This window comes from Pseudopipra pipra, chromosome 1, assembly GCF_036250125.1.
Source record: "Pseudopipra pipra isolate bDixPip1 chromosome 1, bDixPip1.hap1, whole genome shotgun sequence".
NCBI lineage: Eukaryota > Metazoa > Chordata > Aves > Passeriformes > Pipridae > Pseudopipra > Pseudopipra pipra.
This window is the reverse complement of record NC_087549.1, coordinates 1,223,003-1,242,655: the sequence shown is the minus strand read 5'-3', so window position 1 is coordinate 1,242,655 and position 19,653 is coordinate 1,223,003. Positions and strand designations below refer to the sequence as shown.

The 19,653-nt window shown below is 50.0% G+C and overlaps 1 protein-coding gene across 2 annotated transcripts in view; it reads right to left on the bottom strand.

Annotated features, from left to right (window-relative positions):
• Nucleotides 1-19,653, bottom strand: part of ZC3H3 (zinc finger CCCH-type containing 3) — a 131,019-nt gene that overhangs the window by 72,932 nt on the left and 38,434 nt on the right. For both annotated transcript variants that reach the window (XM_064640237.1, XM_064640161.1), the window contains exon 4: nucleotides 5,678-5,828. In XM_064640237.1, coding sequence (XP_064496307.1) covers nucleotides 5,678-5,828 — 151 coding nt within the window. The remainder of the gene's footprint in view (nucleotides 1-5,677; nucleotides 5,829-19,653) is intronic.

The following is a 19,653-nucleotide window of genomic DNA, read 5'->3' as shown; positions in this document are numbered from 1 at the left end:
TGAAGAAGGCTGAAGTTCTCCATCAACCTGCTCCTCAGGAAGTCTTCCATCATCCCCATATCACCAGTCCCCTGGACTCGGCGTTGGTGAGGCCACACCTGGAGTGCTGTGTCCAGTTCTGGGCCCCTCAGCTCAGGAAGGATATTGAGGGGCTGGAGCAGGTCCAGAGAAGAGCAACGAGGCTGGGGAAGGGACTCAAGCACAAGTGCTATGAGGAGAGGCTGAGGGAGCTGGGACTGTTCAGCCTGGAGAAGAGGAGGCTCAGGGGAGACCTCCTCACTCTCTGCAACTCCCTGACAGGAGGGTGTAGCCAGGTAGGGGTTGGTCTCTTTTCCCAGGCAACCATCAGCAAGACAAGAGGGCTCAGTCTCAAGTTGTGCCAGGGGAGGTTCAGGTTGGATATTAGGGAGAATTTCTTTCCAGAGAGAGTGATCAGCCATTGGAATGGGCTGCCCAGGGAATTGGTGGATTCTCTGTCCCTGGAGGTTTTTAAAAAGAGACTGGATGTGGCATTAGTGCCATGACCTAGTAACTGCAGTGGTGTTGGATCAAGGGTTGGACTTGATCTCGGAGGTCCCCTCCAACCCAGCTGATTCTATGATTCCATGATTCTATGATTCTGTGATTCTATGATTCTATGATTCTGTGACTGGCAAATCAGAGCTCAAATCAGTTTAATTCCCTAGGCAGCCTCATCTCCTCGGATGGTAAGATCGACGGAGAGATAGAAAACACGTTGGCAAAGGTTTATAGTGCCTTTGGAAAACTCCATAAAAGAGTTTGGCAAAATAAACACCTGAAGAAAAGTACAAAAATCAATGTTTACAGAGCCATAGTGCTGCCTACTCTTTTATATGGATCCAAATCATGGGTCATCTACCGCCACCACCCGCGTCTCCTAGAACGCTCCATCAACGCTGCCTCTGTACAATCCTAAACATCCACTGGTCAGATTTTGTGACCAATACATCTGTTCTAGAACAAGCAGCAGTCACAAGTATTGAGGCCATGTTGATGAGAACACAGCTGCGATGGGCAGGGCACATCTCCAGGATGAAGGACCACCGCCTCCCTAAGATCTTGCTTTATGGTGAACTTGCCACCGGCTGCCGCATGAGAGGAGCCCCAAAGAGAAGATACAAGGACTCCCTGAAACAACATCTCAGCCTTGGCCATATTGATCACCATAACTGGTCTACTCTGGCCTCAAATCAGGAAGTCTGGAGACACACCATCTATAACGCTGCTGATGCCTTTGAGAACGCAGCAGGATCACCCTTGAGGAGAAAAGACAACGCAGAAAGAACCGTGTCTTGCAGAATTTACCACCTAAGGAGTCTTTCTGCTGTGCCTTTTGCAACCAGACATGTCTATCTTGTATTGGCCTTTTTAGCCACCAACAGGCTTGTAGCAAACGTGGGTGGAGCCCTCCCCAAATCTTCACTTGCAAAGCCTGGACATGATGATGATCTGCTCAAGCAGGGCCTTTCTGTCTCCCCCTCATGTTCCTGTCAAGAGAATTCGGGGAGGAAAAACTGTCCTGATGATGCTCCAAAGTGAGGGGGGAACTGGAAAGTCCAGGCTTAAATCTCCCAATTTTTTGGGGGGGGCATTTTAAGCACTGGTTTATAATTTATTCACCTCCTTCTGATGATGCTCTGGGACACAAACTGGACTGGTCGAGATGTTGCTCCAAAGTGGGGGGAACTGCAAAATACAAGCTTAAATCTTCTCATTTTGGGGACATTTTAACCACAGTTTTATAAATTATTGATTTCAAACTGGACTGGTCAAGATGCTGCTCTTAAGTGGGGGGAACCTGTAAAGTCCAGACTTAAATCTCTGAATTTTTAGGATGTTTTAAGCACAGTTTCCCTTGGGAAGCGACACTTGAACCCACCAGTTTGGCTGAGCCCTGTTTCAAACCCAACATCCCCCACTTTACCAAACCCTACATCCCCCACTTTACCTTCCAACCCAAAACCCTAAAGGATTCAGGATCCTTGAAACCAGGGAAAAAAAATCCTTGTAATCTTAAAACCATTTCAGTTGGAAAAGACCTCCTGGATCACCGAGTCCAACCTTTGATCCACCCCCAGCCCAGAGCACTGAGAGCCACATCCAGTCCTTCCTTGGACACCTCCAGGGATGGTGACAATGGAAAATATTTCCCTCCCAGATCCCTTCAACGCTCCAGGCCACGAAACAGACAAAAAACCCCCCAAATAAACAGGGAATAAAACAAAGCTCAACAAGAAAACAAAACTAAACCACCCGAGTCCTTTCTCCTGAGCCGGCATTTCTCTGACAAATGTTGGATTATCTCGTTCTTTACTTATTTATAGAGCTGGAGGGGTTGGATTGTCCCTCAGGAGGAGCCGTGAAGTTTTTGGGAAGACGTGTTGGATTCTTTGCAGAAAGGTGACTTTTGTTTTCCACACTCGCAGCAGGATTTTAAGAAAAACTCTTCAAATTGGGTCAGCGCTCGACTCGCAGCTTGGGGGTCTCTGAACACGAGGCTGAGGACTCTGCACTCCCAAAAATGTGGCTTAAAAGTGCCTCTGGATGCCCAGGGTTAGAGTCTCCTGCTGGAGTTCAGAGAATCCTACAGTGTTCGGAGTTGGGACGCACGAGGATCACGAGTCCAACTCCTGGACATCCCAGAAATCCCACCACATCCCGTCTAAACCTACTCTCTGACAGGTTGAAGCCATTCCCTCTTGTCCTGGCACTCCAGGCCCGTGAAAAATTCCCTCTCCATCTTCCTTTTCCGCTCCCCTCAGGTCCTGGAAGGCCACAACTGGGTCACCCCGGAGCCTTCTCTTCTCCAGGTTCAACAATTCCGAATCTCCCAGGGATAGGGAAAGGTGCTCCATCCTTCGAACCAGCAACTCCAGGAGGCTTCAGCTGCCTCTGGACAAGGTCTGTGATTCCTGGACATCCCAACTTCCCAGTGGCCACATCTCCTGACACCCCAAAAATCCCACCACATGCCATTTAAACCTCCTCTCTGACAGGTTGAAGCCATTCCCTCTCATCCTGGCACTCCAGGTCCGTGCAAAAATTCCCTCTCCATCTTCCTTTTCCGCTCCCCTCAGGTCCTGGAAGGCCACAACTGGGTCACCCCGGAGCTTCCTCTTCTCCAAGATGAATGATTCCAAATCTCCCAGGGATAGGGAAAGGTGTTCCATCCTTCTAACCAGCAACTCCAGGAGGCTTCAGTTGCCTCTGGACAAGCTCTGTGACATTTGGACATCCCAATTTCCCAGTGGCCACATCTCCTGACACCATGGGATCCACGGGAAGAGCTTGGAATCATCCACCAAAACTCCTCCCGACGGAAAGAGGCTGCGAAGGGAGGGGACATCCCTTTCCCGAGATTTTTTTTTATTTAAGGGATGACCAACCTCAAAGTCAACGGGAAGCAAATCCCGGCCCTCGGGAGCCACGCTCCGGCAAAGAGGCGGGAGGGGAAGGGGAGGAGTGAAAAAGGAGGATCAATAAATCTTCCCCTCATTCACGACGATCCGGAGCTCTTATTAAGTAAATTAATTTAAGTTAATTTAACTCGATCATGACTTCCCGATCACGGTGATTTAGTGAGGGGAGGGGGGGAAAATTGCATTAGGAAAGGGCCACACTGGCTTGGATGGAAGGAGGGAAGAAAATGAGATCCACTTAGGAGCGCGAATTAATATGGAAATAGCGGGTGTAAATTTAACCTTATCGAGAGAGGGGAAATTATCTTCATAAATTGGGAGGAATGGGCCCCGGGTCGCTTATAAATCTATTTAAAACCAAAATATTACCAAAAGTGGAGGAAAATTAATTTCAAATATACTCCCACCTCCTCGCCTCGAGGCCGAGTCAGCGGCAGGGCAGAGTTTAATGCAAGCCAGCGATGACCGGGGGGGACGGAACTCATTCCCGAGGGATCGGGATCAGGTGCCTCCTGCAGCTCTCCCTGGCACTCGTTTCCCAAAGCCACGCCCCTCATCACCCTATTCCAGTGATTTCTTGGCAACAAGGGTGACATCCCGGATGTCCCAGAGCGAGTAAAACCCTGGGATGTCACTTCTGGACATCCCAAAAACTGGATTTCATGGAAGGAGTTGCTCCTTAGTGGCAGCTGGGAAGAAATTTGGGAGCAGAGGGAGGCACCGCTGGTTGAATTCCCGCTTTTGGCTTAAGAAGAGGATGTTAAAAATATCGAATTATTATAAAATATTCCAAGTATTAAAAGCAGAATGTTACAGAAACATTAAAAATAATTAAAATCATTAAAAATCATTAAAAATAATTGTCCAATCAGGAGGAAAGATAAAACTCAGTGTCCCGCCATCACCGGAGCAGCTCCTTGCTTTGGGAAGAGCAAGGAAAATCAGGAAAAAAGGAGCTCCTTGTGGCAGATCCGTGAGGATGCTCCGAAGGATGGAGCGAAAAAAAACCCATAAAAACCACGGGAGAAGCGTTTTCCACGTGCTCCCTCCAGACAGGCCGGATGATGGATCGCCCCCAGCGAAGGTAATTTGGGATTTACGGCTCCGTGAAACCACAATTGTTTTAATTTGCTGCCAGCGTTTCATCCGGATTTGTCTGGAGCAGCTGGAAGATCTCGGCTCCGTCGTTTAACGGAGTCGGAGACGGATAGAGATGGAATGGGAACGAGGTCGTTCCGCTGGAAAATCGCTGCTGGGTTGGGCAAGACCCACCACCCACATTCCAGAGGCTCCTGCTCTGGTCCTGCCTGATTCCCATTCCTGAAGCTTCTCCCCTTCCTGTCTCTCACCACGGATCCTCCATCAGATGACGACGGGAAGAGCCGGAGCGGAACAGGAAGAGTACAAACTGTTCTCTGGTAATTAAGGCGGAAGTTCATGGAATCTTGGAATGGTTTGGGTTGGAAGGGACCTGCAAGATTATCCAGGTCCAACCCCCTGCCAGGGGCAGGGACACCTCCCACTATCCCAGTTGCTCCAACCTGGCCTTGGACACTTCCAGGGATGGGGCAGTCACAGCTTCTCTGGGAAATCCATCCCAGCATCCCACGGAAGAATTCCTTCCTGATATCCCATCTAACCCTGCTGGCATTTTGAGGGAGATGATGAGTCACTCCCAACCTAAAAGCAGCCAAAATCTGGGGTTTAACCAAACCCAGCACTTCCAAAAGCCCCTTTTTTTTCCAGCACCAATTATTCCCACGACCTTCCCGCTCCTACACAACCTCCAGGTTTTCCCTTGGCCTCCAAGATGCTCCCTGGAAACATCTCCAGCCCATTTAGGAAGACTCTGACTCAACGCTACGGCACCATCCTTGGCTGACACCCTTTTCCAGGCGGGTGCCGACATATTTCCAGACGGGAAAACTGGGAAAAGAGGCGACTTTGCGCCAGCACCTCCATCCTGGGGAAGGTTTGGAGCATCTCCTTCCCACTCGACAACACGCCGACACATTTATTCCTCCTCCTTCCAGCTGATTTAACTGCTCCAGGGAAACAAGTGATTCCAAGGGGGAATTAATTGGGAGCTTAACCCGATGACTAAAACCATTTTCCACTTGAAGTCAATAAGCTCGGCTTAAGGAGGACCAAACAAACAGGGAATAACACGGAGCTGGCGTGGGAATTGGCCCGGCTCCCACATCCCAACAGCTGCATTCCAGAGATGGAAAAATTACCTGGATGTCCCGGGGCGCCTGGTCTTCCAGGTGGGAATGGGGCTGGAGAAGGAGGACGAGGCTGGAGTGGCCACGTTCTTCTTCACGATCCTGTAGCGGGTCTTGATCACCTTGTTGGAAGGGGGGCTCCTGGCCAAGGGGAAGTTGGATCCTAGGAGGAAGAACATGGAAAAAAAAAAGGGCTTGGAATTCCAGTGCAGATGGGACAGGAGGGATCTCACCGATGGAATTGCTAAGGCTGGAAAAGACCTTTGGGATCTTTCGAGTCACAGAATCATGGAATGACAGAATATTCCAACCAGCAGAGGTTCCGTGTCCAACTTAGGTGCCACCCAACTCCTTAGAGTTGGAAAAGGGATGGAAGAGCCCTGGGATGTGTCAGGGATGGGACAACCCCGGCAGATGGTAACGGGAAGGTCCCAAAATGGCCTTGGGGGTGTTTGGCTCCAGCAGCCCCTCAGCAAAACTCCACCAGGGGAATCACGGATTCCCCAACACCTCGATCCCCAATATCCCCCCTGGAAAAGGATTTATCCATTTAATCCAGTATTTTTCATCCCTGGAAGTGGCCAAAACCAGGTTGGAGCAACCTGGGACAGTGGGAGGTGTCCCTGCCCAGGGCAGGGGGTCAGACTGAATGATCTTTACCTTCCAACCCTAATCATCCCAGGATTCTCCATTTCCCAGGATGACCCACACGCCGGGATATTGCGCAGAACATTCCCTGCAATTCCCAGCTCCGGTTTTTCCCTCCCTTGGACAGCGAGGCTGTTTTTTTTCCCCGGCTTTCAGGGAATGCATCCGATGTCCTGACTTTTACAACTTCCAGCTGGAAGTTCCCAGCCTGGGCCGGTTGTTAAAGGGCCGGTTGTTTTTCTTGGAGATCCTCTCCATAAAATTCACGGTAGGTTCAGAGGGGAAAAGCGGGAATCGTTATTCCCCCTGGAAACATTGTCCCCATCCCAACGTTTGTCTCGGCCAGAGGAGGGAGAATATCCCGTCCCACTTCAACTCAGGATGCTGGAGCGGTGTCCAAACAGGAAAAATAGGGAAATATGTTTTGGAGTCAATCTTATTCCTTAGAAATCAGGGAGCAGCTTCCCCCTCTCCCTGCAACAGCGGCAACGTCAATCCATGGATTTACACTTTCACACCGGGAATGTTTTCCTTCTTGAGCGTTCCCAACAAGTTGTGTTGGGTTTGGGAAGGAACAGGGGACACAGATTTCTGCTCCCAAACTCAGCCAGACTCCTGATGGTGGGGGAAGGAGAAAACCAGGCTCTGCCTGGAGGGAAAAATCCCTGGAATTTTTCCTAATAAAGACGTTCCGCGGGATAAACGAGCACCGGGATAAAGGAGCACATGGAGGGATTCACATCCCCAAAAGCCCCAACATCACACAAACAATCCCTTTTCTACGGCTGCAATAAAATTTGGGAAGTGTTCGGGATAAATATCCCACCCAGCTCGGCCTTGGCATCGCTCCTGCCCACGCCGCAGGATATGGAACCTCCAAACCCCTGGATGAAGCCAAGATCCCAAATCCAAAGTGGAATTTTGGTCATGGAATCACGGAATGGCTCAGGTTAGAAGGGATTTTAAAGATCATCTCATTCCAAGCCTTCTCCCACGGGCAGGGAATGATGCTTCCAAGACCAATCCAGTGCTGGGAAAACAGGGAGCATCCCTAAAATCAGAAGTGCTACGAAGGACATTCCAAGGAAAGGTTCCTTAAGTCCTTCACCGGTTAATGTCGAATGGATGGAAAAGTAGGAAGAGAAAGGAAGGCACTTCAAGAGCTTCTGGGGATTTGGAATAAAAATTACAATAGAAGAAATTCTGATAAAACAGGTTTTGTGCTGCCTCCAGCTCTGGGATCTCCAACAGCAGAGGGATGTGGAGCCACTGGAGAAATTCCAGAGGAGGCCACGGAGATGCTCTAAGGGCTGGAGCCCCTCTGCTCTGCAGACAGTCTGGGAGAGCTGGGAATGTCCAGCCTGGAGAAGGGAAGGATCCAGGGAGACCTTGGAACCCCTTCCAGGGCCTAAAGGGGCTCCAGGAGAGCTGGAGAGGGACTGGGGACAAGGGATGGAGGGACAGCACCCAAGGAATGGCTTCCCAGGGTTAGATGGGATATTGGGAAGGAATTCTTGGCTGGGAGGGTGGTGAGGGTCTGGAATGGATTTCCTGGAGAAGCTCTGACTGTCCCATCCCTGGAAGTGTCCCAGGCCAGCTTGGAGCAACCTGGGATGGTGGGAGGTGTCCCTGCCTATGCAAGGGGTTGGAATTCCATGACCTTCAAAGTTGCCTTCCAGTCCTAAACCATTCCATAACTTGACAATGGGAGGAATTGCAACTTTGGAGGGGAGGGAAGAAGCGAGAGAGGAAAGATGACAGAGAAACAAAATGTTTTTCCATCCCAGTTTTGCCATCCCGGGATTTCTTCGCTCCCACCAAATTCCTCAGGGCATCGCCCGAACCGCCGCCTGACCTTGGACACTTCCAGGGATGGGGCAGCCACAGTTTCTCTGGGAATTTCATCCCAGCCCCTCCTCACCCTCCCAGGGAAGAATTCCTTCTCGATATCCCATCTAACCCCGTCCTGTGACCCTTTTGTCCCCCGGGATGTGTGGACACATCCAGCCCCTCATGGATAGAGCCCCACATCCCCAAACATGACCCCCAACACCAACCACGTCCCCAAAGCAGCTCCTTCCCACCGGGAAAAGAGCCACAGTCCCACCCCCTCCCCAAACAAACACCAGCACAAGTCAATCCTTTCCCTCTCCCCAAAATTACTAAGCCGGGAATTCACCGGATCCATAATTAACACCTTTTTTTGCCCGAGCCGTCACTAATCAACCCAGAAGCTCATCAGGCAAGAAACACAGGTCCCAAATCGTGGTTGTCTCCCCCTCCTCCTCCTTCTCCTCCTTCTCCTCCTCCTCCATCCCAAACCAGGCTGGCACCTGGAAAACTCTATTCCTGGCGGTAATTGGATGGCGCATTCAAGCCGGAGCGGCTCTTTGGGAAGCGCTCCCGGCATTAACCACCTCCTCAAAGAGCCTCTCGGCAGAGCCGCGCTCTCTATTATGACTTGCTTGCCGAGGGGTTTTGTGTAGATAATCATGTTATTTAGCCGGGATGTTGGTTTAATTCCCTTCATTACAGGCTCCCGGGGTTGTAATTTTTCCCTCTCCGCGTGATGAATTCCCGGTGGCACATTTCACTCAAATCAAACACTCCAGGCTTTTATTACAAACAATACCCCGGCGTCCCCCGTTATCAGCCCGGCGCACGCGTCTCCCCCCTCCCCGCCGCGATCCGGAGGTCACTCCTAATGACTAATCGATCTCATTAGCTTTCCTAATTAAAAACTTTACTACCGCAGTGGAAGACAAAGTACAAAAAAACTGCTGGCATCATATTCGGGGGGGATATGAGCCTCGTTTATCAGCCGGGGCCCAGCCTTGCTGAGCTCGGGGTTTCTTCGGAGAAGCGAATCCCGAGCGCAGAATGCCAGAATCCCGGAATGAACCGGGTTGGAAAAGACCCCCGAGATCATCGAGTCCAACCCGTGCCCCAGCCCCACCTTGGCACCCAGCCCATGGCACCGAGTGCCACGTCCAGGCTCTGCTTCAACACCCCCAGGGACAGGGACTCCACCCCCTCCCTGGGCAGCCCATTCCAAGGGCTGATCACTCTCTCTGCAAAGAATTTCTTCCCAATGTCCAACCTAAACCTCCCCTGGCACAGCTGAAGACTGAGCCCTCTTGTCCTACTGCTGGTTCCTGGGAGCAGAGCCTGACCCATCCTGGCTCCCTCCTCCTGTCAGGGAGTTGCAGAGAGTGAGGAGGTCTCCCCGGAGCCTCCTCCTCTCCAGGTTCAGCCCCTCCAGCTCCCTCAACCTCTCCTCATGGGAATTGTGCTCCAGACCCTTCCCCAGCCTCGTTGCTCTTCTCTGCACCTGCTCCAGCCCCTCCATGGCCTTCCTGAGCTGAGGGCCCAGAGCTGGACACAGCACTCCAGGTGAGGCCTCACCAGCGCTGAGTCCAGGGGCAGAATCCCTTCCCTGCTCCTGCTGCCACACTCTTCCTGATCCAGACCCCCATTCCCGTGGAAAGAAACATGGGGTGAACTCCAGTCGTGGAGTTGTTAAGGCTGGAAAAGAGTTTGAAGGTCATCGAGCTGCAGAGGGACCCGGACAAGCTGGAGAGATGGGATGAATCCAATGGGATGAGGTTCAACAAGGCTGAGTGTCGAGTCCTGCACTTTGGATACAACAATCCCCTGCAGATCCACAGGCTGGGACAGAGGGGCTGGAGAGAGACGGATCTGGGGGTGTGGATGGACAGCAGCTGGACACGAGCCCAGGGGTGTCCAGGGGGCCAAAAAAGCCAATGGATCCTGGCCTGGATCAGGATCAGTGTGACAGCAGGAGCAGGGAAGGGATTCTGCCCCCGGGAGGCCTCACCTGGAGTGCTGTGTCCAGCTCTGGGCCCTCAGCTCAGGAAGGCCATGGAGGGGCTGGAGCAGGTGCAGAGAAGAGCAACGAGGCTGGGGAAGGGTCTGGAGCACAATTCCCATGAGGAGAGGCTGAGGGAGCTGGGGGGGCTCAGCCTGGAGAGGAGGAGGCTCAGGGGAGACCTCCTCACTCTCTGCAACTCCCTGCCAGGAGGGGGGAGCCGGGAGGGGTCGGGTTCTGTTCCCAGGAACCAGCAGTAGGACATGAGGGCACAGCCCTGAGCTGTGCCAGGGGAGGTTTAGGTTGGACATTGGGAAGAAATTCTTTCCAGAGAGAGGGATCAGCCCTTGGAATGGGCTGCCCAGGGAGGGGGTGGAGTCCCCGTCCCCGGGGGTGTTGAAGCAGAGCCTGGACGTGGCACTCGGTGCCATGGGCTGGGTGCCAAGGTGGGGTTGGGCCACGGGTTGGACTCGCCGATCTCGGGGGTCTTTTCCAACCCGGTTAATTCTGGGATTCTGGGAGTCCAACTGGCCAAGGCCACCACTAAACCACGTCCCCGAGTGCCACATCCACATGGATTTCAATCCCTCCAGGGACGGGGATTCCATCGCTTCCAACACCTGAGCGTCCCTCCAGGGAGGAAATTTTCCCTGATATCCCATCAAAACCTTTCCTGGTGCAATTTGAGGCCGTTTCCTCTCATCCAATGCTGACCTGGAGATGGGAAATCGGTTGCCAAAACCTCTTCCCAGGGTGGATCCGGGACCCAGCACCTTAGGAAAGTTTGGATGCAATAGGATCAGGAGGGTCCTTCCTTCTGCTCAGATTTTGCTGCTGGAGGTGCCAGGAACTGGCTCACTCGGGAAGAGGAAGCAGGGAGGGCAAAAGCAGGGCTGGTTCCTGGGATGTTCTGCCCGGAAAAGGGTCTGGAAAGACCTTCTTGTGGCCTTTCAGGATTTAAAAAGGGATTAAAAGAAAGATAGGGAGGGACTTCGGAAAAGGGAGGAGGGACAGGACACTGGGAATGGCTTCCCACTGCCAGAGGGCAGGGAGAGATGGGATAGTGGGAAGGAATTCTTCCCTGGGAGGGTGGGGAGGGGCTGGAATGGCATTCCCAGAGAAGCTGTGGCTGCCCAATCCCTGGAAGTGTCCAAGGCCAGGTTGGACAGGGCTTGGAGCAACTTGGGATAGTGGAAAATGTCCCTAAAAGCCGTGTGGATGTGGTACTTGGGATCGCTGGGGAACAACTGGACTTCATGATCTTGGAAGTCTGTTCAAGTTTAGTAATTCCAGGATTCTGAGACTCTAAATCCCTGAGGAAAGAGGAAGATGATGCCACTCAGGGTGGATTAGGGAAAAGCCACATTATTGGTGGGGTAAATCCTGTCCAGCCACTGCCGGGAAAACCAGGAATTTAAAAAGCAAAGGGAACTTCAGGAGCACCGATTCCCAAATTTCAGAGATTATTGCTGCCTTTGGAAGAGGATACGGGATAGAAAAGCTTCCCGGATGGGCACAGGAATGGGGAAAAGAACTGAAGGGAGCATCCAGGTCTCCCATCCTTAATCCTTGGCCAACGTGGCCCTTCCCACGTGTGTCCGTAGGGTGTCGATGCCGAGCTGTTCCAGCGCTGCCGTTAATCCCGATCGGAGCGGGCCGGGAGCAGTGAGTGACAGGTCCATTGATCTCCCAGCACTTGGAAGCGAGACGAGAGAGCAGGAACAAAATGCAAATTGGGAAGCTGAACGTTTGAGACGTGGTCAGGATCGTTCCTGCATCCCGGGAAAACCTCGGGAATGCAGCAGGACCACGTCAAGGGGCCTCTGGAACTCGGTCATGATGAAACTATTAAGGAAAAACTCAAAGGAGAGGCCAAAAAACCTCTGATAAAACTGGATTGTGCTTTCCAAACACAAGGGAGAAAAACAGAGGGATAATAAGGATTATTAGGAACCACCAGCAAATCCCAGCTCCCCATCCAGGCTCTGGGGTGAGCAGGGATGGAAGAAACAGGAACTTGGAAGCCAAAGTAGCTCCAAAAAGAAGGGAAAATCTCTGCCCAAGGGTTTCCCGAAAGCAAACACTTCCCAAGGTGGAAATGATCCCTCACCACAGGATTTGCTCCAGGACTGGAAGTGAAGATCCAGCAAAACCCAAACCCACCATTATCTAGTCCTCGGATCCCAAAATGGAGCAGAACCTCATCCCAAACCACCCCAGGCTGCAGTAGCAGGACAATCCCCATGGGTGGGGATCCTCTGGGATGGCACAGCTCCAAATATCCCTCTTTTCCACGGGAAAAGGCATCCCTGACCTGAGAAACTCACGTGGAAGTTGGGATGACCAATGTCACGGAGCGAGCCCCTCACGTCTCCCTCCTGGAAAATCCCACCAGGCCCACATCCTAAGGGATCCAATCCTTCTGCACCAAGGGCTCCCACCTCAGGGATCAAGGGATGGTGGTGGATGGAGTTTTTTGGGATTTTAGCAGGAAGTTGGACAAGTTGTCCAACTGGGAGCGGAGCAGCACACGGAGCGATGGGACAAGAACGGGGTGGACGACGGAGCTCCAAGTGGGGAGAGGGAATGTGGCTGGTGATCCATCCCCAGCGGTGTTCCCAAGCCCTGGAAGTGTCCAAGGCCGGGTTGGATGGGTCTTGGAGCAACCTGGGACAGTGGAAGGTGTCCAGCTGCAGGAGAACTGGAAAACACACAAGGAATGCCCCTCCATCTCCGCCGGAACCGGTTCCGGAGGGATCTCAAGCAGGTCCAAGGGCAAATTTGGGGGCAGGAGAGGAGTTTTACACCAGGAAAAACCTCAACAGCAAGAGGACTGTGGGAAGCCCTGATGGCAAGGATGGATCAGCCTCGATCCCACTCATCCCCTCGATCCCAACAGCAGATTATAGGGATTGGGGATCCCAGTCATTGCCCTCGGGACCAACCCAGAGCCAGGTTGCTCCAAGCTCCATCCAACCCAGCCTTGGATACTTCCAGGGATGGGGCAGCCACAGCTTCTCTGGGAATTCCATTCCAGTACCTCATCACCCTCCCAGGGAAGAATTCCTTCCCAGTATCCCATCCAACCCAGGGAAGCCATTCCCTGTGTCCTGTCCCTCCATCCCTTGTCCCAAATCCCTCTCCAGCTCTCCTGGAGCCCCTTTAGGCCCTGGAAGGGGGTCCAAGGTTTCCCTGGAGTTTCCCTTCTCAACACCGGATACAGAGGTGGAAAACAATCCAATCCCTCTGGGGATCATCCCCATCCTGAACACCAAGTGCTTCCCTGGATGGGAAAACCCGTGGATGGGAACGGAACAGCAAATGGAGGGAAAAACTGAGGAAGTCAAAGAGGAGTTGGGCTAAACCAGGAATCATGGAATGCTCTGGGTTGGAAAGGACCTTCCAGACCACCCTGCTGTGGGCAGGGACACCTTCCACTAGACCAGGTTGCTCCAAGCATTTGGAACAGTGATAAATCCATGGGAAACCTGAACAAAATCCCACCACAGCTTCTCCACCCTAATCCAAAAGGTTTTGGTGTTTCCCATCCCACTGGAAGCACCCGGAGGAACGACACCCCGAGCCGGTGCTTTTTGTCCCGGCTCCCGACTCAGCCAAATCCCTGGAGTTCCAAAAAGGCTTTGGGAATGACCGTGATACCGTTAGGAATTCATCGTGGAAGCAGACGCCGGCATTAGGGAACGATTATCCCGGAGAGCATTCCAGATGTTCCCACAGAAGGGCACAGCGGGAGGCGAACGATGCCGTGCCCGGAATGAGCTTCTGAAAGGACCGTCCTCAGGAATTTAATTCCCACACTTGTTCAGTTTGGGAGCTCTTTCTGCCGGAATGTACACGATGCTTAATAGGGAATAAATCCATTGGATCAGAAGTGCTTTCCCTGGGAGCCGGAGCGCGGCGGTTGCTCCGGGTGTCACATTCCAGAGAAGGGCGGGATTTGGAGCCAACGGGTTTTAGAGGGCTCTGAACCCACTGGAATAGTTGTTTGGCCCAGCAGGTGCTTTAGGGTGGGAATATTTAGGGAATTAATACCAAATCTGCCTGGGAATATTTAGGGAATGAACAGCTAATCTGCTCAGATAATTCCGATACGTTCACGGATCCCACCAGGAGCGACGCTGGATCGGTGGCTCCCAGAGCTCAACTGTAAGGAAATACCCCTTTTAGCAGGAAATCATGGAATGGTTTGAGTTGGAAGGGGCCTTAAAGATCATGGAATTCCACTCCCCCTGCCATGGGCAGGGATACCTTCCACCGTCCCGGAGAATATCGGGAAGAGCAGCGTCTTTGACTCAGCAATTCCAACACCAAAATCCAAACTGCGACAGAAACGCCCGCAAATATCCCGGGATATTTGGGATATTTGGATTGCGCTTTCCAAACGCGAGGGAGAAAACAAGAGGGATAATAAGGATTATTAGGAAACACCAGCAAATCCCAGCTCCCCATCCAGGCTCTGGGGTGAGCAGGGAAGGAATAAACACGCACTTGGAAGTCAAAGCAGCTCCAAAAAGAAGGGAAAATCTCTGCCCAAGGATTTCCTGAAAGCAAACACTTCCCAACATGGAAAAGATCCCTCGCCACAGGATTTGCTGCAGGGTTCCAATCCCTGTGCCCTCCAATCCCAACAGAGGCAGGGATGGATGGAGCCAACAAGGTCTCGGTGGGGACAGGAGGACACGTCCCCTGTCACCAGCCCCCAGGAATCCCAGGAATCCCAGTTCCATCCCACCCCCATTCCCACGGAGGAAAAGCCCTTCCCGGGCTTCCACATTGAATTCCTAACGGTATCACTGTCATTCCCAAAGCCTTTTTGGAACTCCAGGGATTTGACCGAGTCGGGACAAAAAGCACCAGCTCGGGGGTGTCGTTCCTCCGGGTGCTTCCAGTGGGATGGGAAACACCAAAACCTTTTGGATTAGGGTGGAGAAGCCGTGGTGGGATTTTGTTCAGGTTTCCCATGGATTTATCCACCTGGGCAGATGAGCCTCCTCTGGATGAGGAGACACCCCGTTACCCATCAGGATCAGCCAGAGGTGGCCACACCGAAGTCACTCCCCCCCTTTTCCCAGCTCCGGGCGCGTTAAAAAGCCGGAACGTGTCCCCGGAGCCGCGGCCCTTGTTCCAACACAACCCTCATTATTACGACAAAAGGGGGCGGGCGGGGGGGGGTTTTCCTTCCCCCTTTCCCACAGGGAATGATTATTAATGTGCTTCCAGGAGCCGGGTTTCTCCGGAGGAGGGAGCGGGAAGGCAGGGAAAGGCTGACAAACACCCTCCTCCCCCCCCCGGATCACGGCGGGAGCTGCCAGGGGGTCTCGTCCTAACAAGGCGCAGATGGAAGGCGGTTGGAATAACAAAGGATGAATTTTGATGAGTCTAATAAATCACTCCACTTTTCCAGCTCTTGATCGTTCCCGGCACTTCAGGCACGAGGAAAAAAAAAAAAGAGGAAAAGAAAAAACCCCGGGTTTTAATCCAAGGAGGGGTTCAGGGAGTTCCTGTCGTGGCTCTGCCCCCCCGGGAATGGTGGGAGTGTGTGAGGGGCTGGGAAAATCCGTTGGTGTTCCGACTCTAGGATGGGCTTAATTCTTTTTATTTGCATTTTTAATCATTTAATTTTTTTAATTTAATTTTTATTTAATTTTAATTTTTTATTTTTGTTTCTTTTTATTTGCATTTTTATCATTTAATTTTTTTTAATTTAATTTTTATTTAATTTTAATTTAAGTTCTTATTTTTGTTTCTTTTTATTTGCATTTTTATCATTTAATTTTTTTTAAAATTTAATTTTTATTTAATTTTGATTTAAATTTTTATTTTTGTTCCTTTTTATTTAATTTTCATTTCAGTCCTTTTTAGGTTTTAATTTTTTTATTTAATTCTGCAGTTAAATTTTTTATTTAATTTTATATTCCAATTTTTCATTGAAATTTTTGATTTAATTTTATATTCCAATTTTTCATTTAAATTTTTATTTCACTTTATATTCTAATTTTTCATTTAAATTTTTATTTAATTTTTTATTTAATTTTACATTTTCATTTTTTATTTAAATTCTTTTACTTTAATTTCCATTTAACTTTTTTATTTTAATTTTTATTAATCTTTATTTTAATTTTGTATTTCATTTTAACTTAATTTTTATTTAAATATTTTTATTCAATTTTTATTTAATTGTTATTTATTTTTTTATTTAATTTTCCATTCAATTTTTATTTAAATTCTTTTCTTTAATTTTCATTTATTTTCTTATTTTAATTTTTTCTTAACTTTTATTTAAATTTTTATTTAATTTTTTAATTTAATTTTTTATTTTAATTTTTTATTTGACTTTTAAATTTTTTAATGCTTTAATTTAACTTCTACTTAATCATTTATTTATTTATTATTTAAATTTTTATTTATTTTTTATTGGACTTTTAAAATTTTTTAAATTTCTTTTATTTAACTTCTATTTAAGTTTTTATTTATTTTTTATTTAATATTTATTTATTTTATTCAAATTTTTTCAATTATTTTTATTTAAATTTTTCAATGATTTTTATTCAAATTTTTATTTAAATTTTTCCATTTAATTTTTTACTTAATTTTCAATTGAATTTTCATTTATCTTTTTAACTTAAATTTTTTACTTAAATTTTTTATTCGATTTTTTTTTTTAATTTAACTTTTCCTATTTAAATCTTTTGAATTGAAATTTAACAAAGAAAAGTTCCCTCCCTCAAAGCCACTTTTCTAACTGGAGGCCACCCAGTTTTTCCCTTTCCTCACTTATCCATTGAAAAAAACCCCTGCTCTGACTCGGAACTTGGATAAACTCGGAGCAAAACTTTGCAGGTTCATTAAGAACCTTTTCATTCCCCTTTCCAAACTTTTTTTAGGAAGCAGGAGATGGACAAGCTCCAAATCCATCCCGAGAAACAAAGGGATTCAACTCCCAGCCGGAAGCACTGAGCCCGCGCACACGGATTTGCCGAGGGGAGGATCTGCCAAAGGGCTGGGAAAGCATCACATCCACGGAAAAAAAGAGGCAAGATGTTGATTTCCTTCCCAAAAAACCATTCCTGGAACATCCCAGACTGTGCCCGGCAGAGGAGAACGGAGCCGAAGTTGGAGCCTCCGCGACGATTCCCGCTTGGAATGAGGGGGCCTTGGAGGTCCCTTCCAACCCAAACCATTCCATGACTCCACGTGGTTGAGCCAAGGAGGACACGACTGCTCTGCAATCCCTCGGGATCAAACACGGGAATGAGACCTCCAGGAGCTTTGAAACCTGGGAAAAAAATGATCCCGATGATCCCAGAATCATTTAGGTTGGAAAAGACCTCCGAGTCCTTCCCGGAAAGGGTTGTCAAGCCTTGGAACGGGCGGCCCAGGGCAGTGGTGGAGCCACCATTCCCGGAGGGATTTAAAAGCCGTGTGGATGCGGCACGTGGGGACGTGGTTTAGTGGTGGCCTCAGGAGTTTTAACAGAATCCCAGAATCCCAAATCCATTTAGGTTGGAAAAGCCCTCCAAGATCATCCAGCCCAACCCACGAGCATTCCCACCTCGTCCCCCATCCCGGAACACCGAGTGCCACGTCCAAGGAATTCCTGGGACACCTCCAGGGACAGGGATGCCAAACCTCCCTGGGCACCCCATTCCAACGCTCAACTCCATGAAAATTCCATGAAAAAATTCCTCCTGATTTGGAATTAACTCCCAGCTGAGGGCGAGCCTCCATCCCATTCCAACACTCAACAACCCATTCCATGAAAAAATTCCTGCTGGATCGGAATTGACTCCCAGCTGAGGGTGACCCTCCACCCCATTCCAACACTCAACAACCCACTCCATGAAAAAATTCCCCCTGATTTGGAATTCACTCCCAGCTGAGGGCGAGCCTCCATCCCATTCCAATGTGCAACAACCCATTCCACGAAAAAATTCCTCCTGAATCGGAATTAACTCCCAGCTGAGGGTGAGCCTCCATCCCATTCCAACACTCAACAACCCATTCCATGAAAAAATTCCCCCTGATTTGGAATTCACTCCCAGTTGAGGGCGACCCTCCATCCCACTCCAACGCTCAACTCCATGAAAATTCCATGAAAAAATTCCCCCTGATTTGGAATTAACTCCCAGCTGAGGGCGAGCCTCCATCCCACTCCAACGCTCAACAACCCATTCCATGAAAAAACTCCTCCTGAATTGGAATTAATTTCCAGATGAGGGTGAGCCTCCATCCCACTCCAATGCTCAACAACCCATTCCATGAAAAAATTCCCCCTGATTTGGAATTCACTCCCAGCTGAGGGCGAGCCTCCATCCCATTCCAATGTTCAACTCCATGAAAATTTCATGAAAAAATTCCTCCTGATTTGGAATTAACTCCCAGCTGAGGGTGAGCCTCTACCCCATTCCAATGCTCAACAACCCACTCCATGAAAAAATTCCTCCCGATTTGGAGTTAACTCTCAGCTGAGGGCAACCCTCCATCCCACTCCAATGCTCAACAACTCATTCCATGAAAAAACTCCGCCTGAATCGGAATTAATTCCCAGCTGATGGCGAGACTCCATCCCATTCCAACACTTAACAACCCATTCCATGAAAAAATTCCTCCTGAATCGGAATTAATTCCCAGCTGAGGGCGAGCCTCCATCCCATTCCAACGCTCAACAACCCATACCATGAAAAAATTCCTGCTGGATCGGAATTAACTCCCAGCTGAGGGCGAGCCTCCATCCCACTCCAACACTCAACTCCATGAAAATTCCATGAAAAAATTCCCCCTGATTTGGAATTAACTCCCAGCTGAGGGTGAGCCTCCATCCCACTCCAATGCTCAACAACCCATTCCATGAAAAAATTCCTCCTGATTTGGAATTCACTCCCAGCTGAGGGAGACCCGCCATCCCACCACGCCGAGTCTCCGGGACTCGAACGGGAAACCTGCTCTTCCCATCATCCCGGCCTTTAATCCATCCGTTTCTTCCCCCCCCCCCCCCTTCCCTTCTCCCAGCTTTTCATTTGCTTTTCCGGCACCGCTCGGCATCGGGGAGGGAATCCATCTTTGACAAACATTTACCGATTATCAAATCACCGGCGCGGCCGCCGACAGGGGCAATAAGTCACTCCCGGATCCCGGAGCCGGGGAGTTCGGGCGGTGACAAATCGCTCCTGTCAAATCCTCGTGTTCCCGGGCGCTCCGGAGCCGCGTTCCCTGTTGTTCCGCGCTACCCGGTGCTTAATGACGGAGCTGTCAACGGACTCGAGACGGAGCCGCCGCCGCTCCCGACTGCCAACGGCCTATTAGGGGGAAGATTGAGACCCTGCTCTTCCCAAACTCACTCAGGCAACACAAACGCGCCGGTTCGGGATAATTACGGAGCGGGAGCCATCGATCCCGCGCTGACATCCCGCCTATCCCTACGAAATGGGAGTAGTTTGCCGGGTGACAGTCGCTATAGATTATTTGGGGGTGGGTTGGGGGGGTTTGTTTT